Below are 10,939 nucleotides of genomic sequence, written 5' to 3'. Positions count from 1 at the left end.
CGTGCCCGCCGCCGCGGCCCGCGAGGCGGCAGCCGGGATTGGAGCGGGGGCGGGCCGCGCGCGGAGCCTAGGGGGTGTCGGCGAGGGAGGCGCGCGCCTGCGCGTGCGCGGGGGTGCGCGCCCCGGGTCCCCGCCCCCCACCCCTGCCGCCCGTGGTCTCCGCCCCCCTTGCGCTGCTGTGTGGAGCCGGAGTCGGCGGTGGGTGGCGGCGCCTGGAACCTGGAGACAGACCCACCTCCCCGCCCCGGAATGTAGTGACTCCCCGCTCTCCTCCCCTCTCCTCCCCACTGCAGGAGGGAGGCGCCCCCGAGTCTCCCCTCCCGCGAGAGGGGCCGCGCGGGCCGGGCCGGGCCGGGCTGGAGCAGCGGAGGCGGCGGCGGCCGCGGGAGCCTAGCCTGCAGCGAGGGACCGGCTGAGGCGCGCGGGAGGGAAGGAGGCGAGGGCTCCGCCGCGCTGCCGCCGCCGCCGCTCGCGGGGAAGAGATGGCGGCGGAGCGGAGAGCCCGGCGACTCCTCAGCACCTCCTCCTTCTGGCTCTGCTGCCTGCTGCTGCTCGAGCGCCAGGCGTCGGGCGCCGCGGCCGCCAGGAGCGGCTCCCCGCCGCAATCCCCAGGTAAGCGGCGGCCGCGGGGTGCGGGCCCGGGAGGCGCGGGGTGGGGGCGGGGGCGCGGCACCGGCACCGGCGGCGGCCGCTGCGGTGTTTTTGTTTAGGATCCAGGAGGAAACGTGTAGGAACTTCTCTGCCTCGTCTCGGGTTGCCGAGGAGAAAGGGGGTCGCGCAAGGTAGAGAGTGAAGTGGGCAGGCGGGGGCGCTGCTGGGGGAGGGGCGGCCGTGGGGGCGCATCGGGGGCTCCGGGCTATAGTTCTGCGCTTTGTACCCGGAGGCAGGTTCACCCCTCGCCTCCCTCCCCTCCCCCAGGCTCATCCCACTTGTAAGAGTGGGACATTCTTGTGCTCACACAAGCACCAGTAGAGGCCACTACACACCTCATTAAATAAACAATCGTACGGCCAATTCATTAATTTTCAGGAAAGGAAGCGGGAGGGGGGCTTGAACTCCGCATTCCCTGGCCAGGGATTTCCCAGCTGAAGTCTCAGGGAAGCGCTGGTTGATCTCGAGGGACTCCTCGTGCGGGATTTGTAGCCCCGAGGCTGTGGAAGATAGAGGGTGTCCGAGGGACACGGTTGTCCCCTCATAACCAGTGGTGTTGACTTAACGATGAGGGCGCCTTGGAGAACAGCTCCAAGTGATTCTGTTAGTGTTCCCGTTATGAAAATGCTTGTTCTTTCCTGGGAATTACAACTATATTTACAGCCTGTTAACTGCTCTTAACCTAGGGAATGGTCTAAGCATCGGATTTTAAGTACTTGAATGTTGTTTTCAGGTGGCAATATTTAAGTATATTTAGCCGCAAAAGCCATTTTCAGGTTTTCTATATCATAGATTATTGAAGTCACCTGCATTCCTATTTATTTAAGGGGACCAGTTAACAAAACGCCAAACCTGCCCGTAAGGACCTTACAGTGTAATTGTGGAGCGGGACACACTCAGCAGATGAAGGACAAATTAGCATGTAATCTGTTTAAATTGTTTGACCAAGGTGGTGTATCATAAAACTTGACAACTTTCACCTGCTTGCATGAGATCTGAAATTTCTGTATTTGAAAGTCATCTTGTCAGGCACAGTGGCAGCTTCTATTCACTAAACCATTACTTGTTTTTCTCTGGTTTATATTTAAAATCACACGGCAATGTAATTTGGCTGATAAAAAAACTTTCTTTTGGTATTCTTACAGAGTATATGTAGCACACGGCTTTTGCCAGTGTTAAATGCTTTAACCCTGAAGTACCAATGGATATTATCAAAACAGCCACATAAACAATAGTGTTTTAGTATCACACTAGCACATTCAGCCTAGAGTACACATGTTGGTCCTGAAATGTAGGTAACTGATCCAACCCTTTCTATTCTTGTGGATAGGCAAGAAAAATGTAACTATCTTGGAAGACTCTTATTTAATTTAACATGTAGTTCATCCTATTATGTGTGTGTTACTGCTTAAAATTTTGTCAATTTTGTAAGTAAAGTGCTAGTAATTTTAGATTAATAAAAATAATAAGTCTCTTAGGAAGTCATAACGTCTGTCTCAACATTAATTCAATTGATGGGCTTTTATTTTGTGCTGATGAGAGGTGTAAAGCATGGCTGAAATGTGCACTTTGCCTTCATGGAGTTTGCTGTCTGGCGTGTGGGTAGGAAAGATAGCCATTTAGCCACTAATTATATAGTAATTAAGTTGTTGTGATAAGCACTACTGAGGAGAAGAGTAGGTTTTGAGAAAGCGTATACTGCAGGGACCTAACCTAGACTGGGTGTCGGGGTGTCTCGGAAGTGAGATCTGAGTAGAAGTGGAGGTGAGGAGAGTCACAGCTAATTAGTGGTATGGTTGGGTCTAGAGCACGGATCTTCTGATCCTGTGCAGAGTGCTTTCCACAAACCATTCTGCCTCACTGCAAAAGGGAAAGGAATAACTGCAGCAAGGAAGGGTTGGTCAGTTCTTTCGCAAGCTGCAGAGACATCAAGGGGATTGAGAAGGGAGTAAGCAGCAATGGAACAAGCTGTTTTAATAAATCAGATGTCATTCGTAAGTGGTTTAATTTTTTAATTGCTGTAGAGAGGTAGCTGAGATACCTTTCTGTAGGGGATTACAGTGAATAGGTGGTAGGGTATGGAGATATTTGGTAGTAAAAGGAGAACAATAGGATGTGGGAAAACAGGATAAATGGAGTGTTTTTCCAACATTGGGTAGACATGAGGAGGTGGAGAAAAGAGAGAAGGACTGGTGATAGAAAATGGTCAGCAGTGGCAGAGGGTTGGAAATGATTAGGCACACAGTCTGGCTTTAGGAAGCAAGGAGGGGCAGATTACTGAAAAGATATGCAGGGACCTAGGGAAAGATGACATGATAAAGTCACCCGTGCATTGCAGGTCTTCTCTAATCAGAGTGAACAGGTTAAGGAATGGTGCTCAGGTGGGATTGGGATGCCAGAAAGGAGAACGTTAGGAAGACAATGTGAGAGCTTATTTGAAATCAGCTTGAATTTGAAGTAGACTAGATAAGCTATTTCTACCATTTCAGCATCAATTTTTTGTATCCCAAGAGCAGAAATAGTGAAAAGTTTTAATCCAGTATTGGTTGCTTCTGAGTTACATGAAATATATAGAAATTGTTTTTTAAAACTTTTCTTAGAATAATCAAATATCCAATTCTCTGATCAGATTGCAAAAGAACATTTGATGTCCTAATGATGCTGAGGCTAGCCTTGACCTAGACTTCAGAGGTGTACTATAGAGGTCATGTAGCTATACTTCTCATTTAAGGTAAGAATCCTCTTGTCAACATCCTGCATAGGTGACTCTGTCTGCCTGAATCATTAACTTGATGATGTGATTCATTACCTCACAAGGTAGTCTATTCCCGTTTTGAATAACTTCTTTTAGTAAACTTTGCTTTATGTAGTACATTTAACTTTAATTTTCACCCTCCCCACCTTCTTGAATTTTTTTTAATCTTCTCCTGCCTTTTTTTGGCGTCACTCTATCTCCTGATTCATCTCATGCTCCTCTGATCAAGTCTTCATTTGTTTTCACGTTTTTCTTTCATATTCTCATCAAATATTGGTATCTAAGGTTGATCTCATTCTGTATACTTTACTTGTGTTCAGTTGCTACTGTAAGCTAATGACTCTTCTAGTCCACTCTGCTTCACGTGTCACTCTGTAGCTTCACTGAAGAGGTACCTTGCATTACACAAGACCAAAGGTAAACTCATCTTTGTACCTCTTCCCTCATCCCCTCTCTCCAGACAATAACAAACCAGTTTCTGGTCCACGACTCTCATATTGTTTGAATGATTGCATGGACTTGTCTTCCTTTGTTACCCACCTTGGACATCACTGTTCATCACTCAACCAAGTTGAGATCTAGAAGTCATCCTGGACTCTCCTCCTTCCCTATTTCCCATAGCCAGTAGTTCTCCTTGATTTTTTTTTTTACCTCCTAGATATTTCTCGAATCATCATCACTCCACCTAGAGTAACAATAGTAGCTCTGTAAATTAATCTCTTTATCTCTGCTGTTAGCCTCTAGAAGCCTGTCCTCCTGCTAGAATGAACTTTCTTATATGTTTTTCTGAGCATGCCACTCTGCTACTTATAAACTCTTAGTGTTCTGTAGCTTGAGTGTTAGAGTCTGAACTTCTTGGCATGAAGATTGTGAGGCCTTTTGTGTTCCTTACTACAGGCCTCCCACACTCCCAGCTTAAAGCCTCATCTCTTGGCACTTCTAATGTGTACCTGGTGCTCCACCACTCCAGGTTAACTGCAGAGCTTCAGGGCTCCAGGCCTTTGCACATGCTGTTCGTTCTTCCTGGGTTTTGTTTTTTTTTTTTTAATTAATTAATTAATTAATTTATTTTTGGCTGCATTGGGTCTTTGTTGCTGCGTTTGGGCTTTCTCTAGTTGCGGCCAGCGGGGACTCATCTTTGTTCCGCTGCACGGGCTTCTCATTGCGGTGGCTTCTCTTGTTGTGGAGCACGGGCTCTAGGCGTGCAGGCTTCAGTAGTTGTGGCATATGGGCTCAGTAGTTGTGACGCACGGGCTTAGCTGCTCTGTGGCATGTGGGATCTTCCTGGACCAGGGTTTGAACCTGTGTCCCCTGCATTGGCAGACGGATTCTTAACCACTACACCACCAGAGAAGTCCCTTTCTTCCTGCTAATGCCACTTCCCACCTACTCATCTGTTCAGTGCATTTTTTTCTACTAGCCCCCTCCCCCAAAGAGAGTTAGAGTCATCATTCTCTGTGTGCCCATAGTTTTCTGAGTCCTTTTCATCTTGTGTTACTTATTTCTTGTCTTCTCTACTAGTCTGACCCTCCTGAGGATTTGGACTTTTCTTACGTGGTGTAGAACAAGCATCTAGCACAGAGTAGATCCCCATTAATTGTTTATTGAATGAATATTGAATTTCTTTTAACTCCCGGGCCTTACAGCACAAATCTGATCCCTTTATATGATGGTCCTTCACATGTCTGATGACAGAATTTGTGTGTGTGTGTGTGTGTTGCTCTCTCCTTCTTTCTAAATTAATCATCCTAATTCCTTCAGCCACTCTTCATCTTACTTAGTTTTTGACCTTTTGTGAGTTTGGTCATCTTCTTCTGGATATGCCACAATTTTAATATTTATTAGTTTTGTCATCTTTGGAAAGATCAGTGATCATACTAATTGATCTGTAAACAGAGAGCGATGCCCTGCTTTGCCTGCCTAACAGGATGAAGTATAAAGGAGTTCATAGATTTCCGGGATGAATGTTCAAAGGAGATAAGAAATGTGACCGCTTTTAGTAAACCATATGAAAGTTAATATGTCGAATGGTGAAAAAAGACTTAGGATATGGAGGCAGAGGATTTGGATGTGACTCATGGTTCTACACATTTCCACATATCTGTTGGGGGCTATAGGCAGGCAAGAATAATACCTTGCTTGCCTAACTGAATTGTCAGAAGAATGAAATGTAAAATTGCTTATAAACTGTAAAGTACAGTGTCTGTATAGAATGGTTTTAATGTTTTTTTGTGAACTTAAAAATATAGTATAATTCTATTAAATTTTTTGAAAGTGTAGTTTTCTTTCCAGCAATTGATCATTGTTGGTTTCTTCTTTACGAGTTTTCTCTATGCTAATATAAAGTATAGGGGTAACATTAATCTCATTATGTGGAAGTTCTGTTTACCTATTTCATAGTCTTTCTTGCCAAACCCTTCATTTTATTACTGACTTTTGTGTGGTTGGGAGGTATTTACCATGCCATTGGTAGGCATTTTGGCTTCTAGGTAAAATTGCATCAACCATAAGAGAACAGTCAATGGAAATGACTATAGGTAAGATATTATTGACCCAGAGAGCTAATGAGGTGAGGAAAAGTGTTTATGATTTTTAAAAATTGACTTTGTCATGGGACACAAGCCAGTGAAAGATGATATTAAAATATAACCCCAGTTTTGGATTTGTTTAGAATCAAAGGAGTTTTTTGACTAAAGATTTTGAAAACAGACAAAAAAAATCCATTTAGACCCACTGGTATAACTTTTGGTATATTTCTTTCTATTCACTATCTATATGGCACATCATTTTTATGTTGTAATCATGGTGTATGTACAGCCTTATATGTGCATTATTCCATTTTCTTTGTTGCCGCACTATCTTTAAATCGTCAATTAAAATAAGTTTTTAAAAAAATACTTAAATACATGTTTGTTTTGAAGTAAAAAGAAAGTACATAAAGTAGAACTTCCACCAGCAAATTCCTTTTTTAACCCGTAAATAATCACTGTTAATACTTTTTCTTCTGTATTTACAGAAGATATGTGTGTATAGTTTTATTTTTTACACATAAGCAGGATCATACTAATTGTTTTTCAACTTGTTTTTCACTTAATAATGTGTTGGAGATCTTTCCATACCACTGAATACAGATTTTCCTATAATCATTACTTAAAATGTCTGTACTCTTCCAGTGAATGAATATAATATTAATAGTGGCCAATAAAAGTATTTATTGAATACTCACTGAGCTGTAGGCACTGTACCACTCTCTATTACATGCATTTAATCCTTTATACATCCTTCTGAGGAAGATGGTAATATCTCCCCATTCTACAGTTGAGGTAACAGTGTCAAATATTAAGTGACTTGTCATAGGCCTCACAGTTCTCATGTGGAAAAGTCGGCATTCAGATCCAGTCCTTTACAGGTCGAAAGTCTATGCTCTTTATTATACTGCATACTGCTGCTAACGAATATTCTCCTTTTATAGATGTTGACGTTGTTTTCAGTATTTTGCTCTAATAAAGAATGCTGTAATGAACATCTTCCCACGTGTAGTCTTTCCTTCCGTATTTTGGATTCCCTTGTATAGGATTATTGGTGAAAAGATAATTTTGTGTGTATGTGGGAGTCAGGGTTCCATTTATTTTAGAAGAGTAATGATGCCATTGAGTAATACCATTCATTGACCAGTACTTTTACAATTTCTTCAAGATATTTCATCTTTAATTGTGACCTTAAGGCCATAATTTTAAAATGCAGGTCCCATAGCTTCTCTGTTTCATATGTTAACTGAAGGAATTAATTAATAATTAATAGGTGATCTCAAAGGTCCCTTCTATCTCCAAGTTTCTATAACTCTGAAGTCTGTAAAATTGAGTAGTAGATTTATCTCAGCTAAATGACTTCTGTTAAGTTTTGTGTTTGAACACTGATCTCGTTTCTGTTCTTTGATTCAAGAATTACCTTTTGTCATTCTCTAAAGCCCAAGTTACTATGCATCTTTTTTTTTTCCAGTGTGAAGTCGGATATGATTGGGAAAGTCTTTTAAATTACCCGTAAATGATCGTGTATGATTTTATTTTATATGTGTAAAAATAGCTTTAGGGCTGATTTCAAGAAATAAAGCTTCAGTGTTAAGCAATTGTGAGATATTTAAGTTGCAGTACTACTTGAAATATTAGATACTCTTAGGCTTATAACGGATGTAAAGTAAACTGGCAGGGTTACTGATCTAGCTGATATTTTGATTCTGCCTTCGACTTCTTTATGTAAAGAAAGGAGAGAGAGGTAGTGAGTGGTTTTATATGTCCTATTTTACTAAAATCAGTACTTGAGTTCTTCTTGTTAAGGAGTTAGCAGTTGGGCAGTCTGAATTTCAGATTGTGTCTTTGCTTTTCCTATTAAAAAGAAGCATGAGAAATAACTTCTTGTTAAAAATTTGTTATTGAAGTATAGTTGATTTACAAGGTTGTGTTAATTTTTGGTGTACAGCGAAGTGGTTTAGTTATACATATACTTTGTCATGTTCTTTTCCGTTACGGTTTATTATAGGATACCCTGTGCTATATAATAGGACCTTGTTGTTTATCTATTTTATATATAGTAGTTTGTATCTGCTAATCCCAAACTCCTAATTTACCCCTTCCCATCCCCTTCCCCTTTAGTAACCATAGTTTGTTTTCTATGTCTGTGAGTCTGTTTCTGTTTTGTAAATAGGTTCATTTGTGTCATACTTTAGATTCCACATATAAGTGATATTATATGTTATTTGTTTTTGTCTTTCTGATTTACTTCACTTAATATGATAATCTCTAGGTCCATCCATGTTGCTGCGGATGGCATTAAGAAATAGCCTCCTTTAAGTTTGTTTTATGGCAAGGATGTTTACATTTAATTTTGTAGTCAGTCGGATAGTTCTTGTATAGCCAAAACTAGAAATTTAGGTAATTTTGACTAGTTGCAAATATGTTATCTTTGAGGTATAATTATGCACAAAGCCATGCACTGTGGAGATACTAAGATGAATTGGACATATTTTCTATCCTTGGTCTAATAGCAGAGATAATAACTTAATTTGGAGAGAGAAAGTGTAATTACTGCTGTAGGTGGAGAAACAAATTCTGGAATCATTGTGTTACTATTAATCAAGTAATAGTACTACTTTTCTCATAATTTTGGTTCTATGTCTTTAGAGTAGTCCCAACTTAGTTTTAACAGGTCAGTAGACTAGAACTCTCAGAGAGAGTTATTTTTCATTTCCTCTGTGTGAAATGATTACTGGAATGTTTGAATATATGAGAATGCTAATAATGGAGCCATCTGGGGGTGCAGCTACTTCCATGTCTTCAGGAAATCTGGAGATTGATTGTACAGGTTTTCAGGATTTATTACTGGTCAGTAATATCCAGTAAAACTTAGGAGTCCTGAGCAGAGTGAATTTTTAAAGTGATACCACAGGGAAACTGAATACAGAACATTTGTTTTTCAGGTGCAAAGTAAATGAGTAAAAAAAAAATTTACCAGGAAATATCTTTATGTGTAAGGTCTAGTTAAGATTATAGCATTATCATATACAAATTCAGGGAATAGAATAACAAATTATAAGTTTTATTTATAATTTTTATTCATAGCATGACTTTTAATGTAAAAACTAAAATTTGAGGATCTTTTTGGTTAAAAGTTGAAAACTTTTGGTTTGAAGTTGGGTTATTAGTTTTAAATTTACACAGTGTTGTGTGTCCAGGAGATTGTATGTACACTTCCTATGGCGATAACCCCTTTATTAATAGCACCCCACCTACATAGAACTCAACCATCATGCACCCTCACCTCCAGAACGTAACTGAAGACTAGGGAATAAGAGAAATAATTTTCAAAGTCTGTACATTGAAGTAAATAAGTTTCTCAGAGTCCCAAAAGTCTTTATTTAGAGCCTATTTATCTTTAATTCATATGTAGTTCTAACAGACTGTATTGTCTTATTTCTAAGTCGATAGTTGATCAGAAGTGGTAGAAAGACTGTCTTGAAATGCCCCCTAACAACAGCAGTTAGTCACCTTTGTAAGGAATAAGATTTAAAATAAACATAAGACCATAGAGATCTTCCTTAAACAGAAATGGTTGTCTCAGCCAAGTTGAGGAAAGTTTCTTTTCCTTTCCATCACTGCCAATGGGTATTTCCTGCCCCTGGCCATTTCTTTTGCCCCTCCTCCTATAGATACAGTTGCTGTCTGGAAAGAAATATCTTCCCTCAGAAAATTCTGTTTAGTCCCATCTCACCTCAAATTAGTGTGAGTCCAGGCTGACACTTGAGGTGGGAGAAAAGGAAATATGGATAGGAAAAGAGGTGAGGTGCCAGGGCAGGGTTCCTTCTCTGCTAGTCCCTACCCCTCAAAGCCATAGAATTTCTCTGTTAGCAGCATTTTTAACCCTGATGGCTAAAATATGTATGTCAACTTTAAATTTGGGGGTAAAATTAATTGTTGGTTTGATTTTAAGAAAATAAAAAATATTTGAAAATTTTCAAACAGTATGTAAAATAAAAAGTGAGATCATACATTCCAACCCTCTCCCCAGTGATAATCACTTTTAATAGCTATGGACTTTCTGTTTTATCTATACAATTAAATATTTAAAATATATAATATATACATGTATAACAAAACTAACAAGTGAGGCAGTGCTGTGCATACTGTTTTCCAGTGTGTTTTAGGACATCTTCCCATGTGAGTACATACAAATTTATCACAGTTGTTTTGATAGCCACATGGTATTTTATAGATGTATCATAATTTATTTAACCAGTTTCTTTTGATGCTCCCAAATTTTTATTGCAGACATATGCAGTGAACCCACTTTTACAAAATGTCTTTGTGCACATGTTCAAATATAGTATAGAATAAGTTTGTAAATGTGGAATTGTAGGGTAAAAGAGCATGTGTGTTAAATTTTTTGCTAGTTATTTCCAAGTTGTTCTCCAAAAAGCTGATTTTTTTCTATCAACAGCAAATGAGAGTGCTGTTTCCCCACACCCTTGCCAACATACTAGTTATTTTCAGACCTCATAGTCTCTGCCAATCTGATAGATGAAAATGTATATCTCTTTAAATTTTATATTTTAAAATTATTAATGGAATTGAGCATCTTTCAGATTTTTATTAATGGTTTATATTATTTTTGAGAATTGTCTATTTGTCTTTTGTTCATATTCCTTTATCCTGTCTTGAATTAATGGTTCACTTATAAATGTAAATTAAACAATATAATTAAGAATAGGAACAATTTAAAACTTACAACTGTCAAAACTCCCATGGCTACTTGTGGTTTGTCACGTAATGAGAAGTGCATAGAGTAGTCGACTCAGTCTGCTTACCCGACTTCTGCTAACCACTGTTCATGTTTGCTTTATATAGATTCATAAACTTTCAAACTGCTCTATTTTGAAGGAAAAAGAGCTCATTGATTTGAGTGAAAAATAGGAATTGAAACAGATGCTACTACCTCTTTTAAGACAGAGCAATTTTAGTTTAGAGTAAGTTCAGTTAATCA

The 10,939-nt window shown here is 39.8% G+C and overlaps 1 protein-coding gene across 17 annotated transcripts in view; it reads left to right on the top strand.

The window, feature by feature from the left end:
* Window positions 1-355: 355 nt before the first annotated feature.
* The window catches only part of NEO1 (neogenin 1), a 240,638-nt gene continuing 230,054 nt past the window's right edge, over window positions 356-10,939 (top strand). For 9 of the 17 annotated variants that reach the window (XM_089907038.1, XM_089907036.1, XM_089907025.1 and 6 more), the window contains exon 1: window positions 357-612. In XM_089907038.1, the coding sequence (XP_089763164.1) occupies window positions 483-612 (130 nt within the window). In that variant the 5' untranslated portion in view covers window positions 357-482. Of the gene's footprint in view, window positions 613-10,939 lie in introns of all 17 variants that reach the window. The other 8 variants (XM_030761717.2, XM_030761711.2, XM_089907028.1 and 5 more) reach the window with 4 other exon arrangements.

The sequence above is a fragment of the Delphinapterus leucas genome, chromosome 2, assembly GCF_059928025.1.
Source record: "Delphinapterus leucas isolate spDelLeu-1000000601 "Yukka" chromosome 2, BTC_Dleu_Yukka2, whole genome shotgun sequence".
NCBI classification, from domain to species: Eukaryota; Metazoa; Chordata; class Mammalia; order Artiodactyla; family Monodontidae; genus Delphinapterus; species Delphinapterus leucas.
This window is presented reverse-complemented; position numbering and strand designations above follow the sequence as displayed.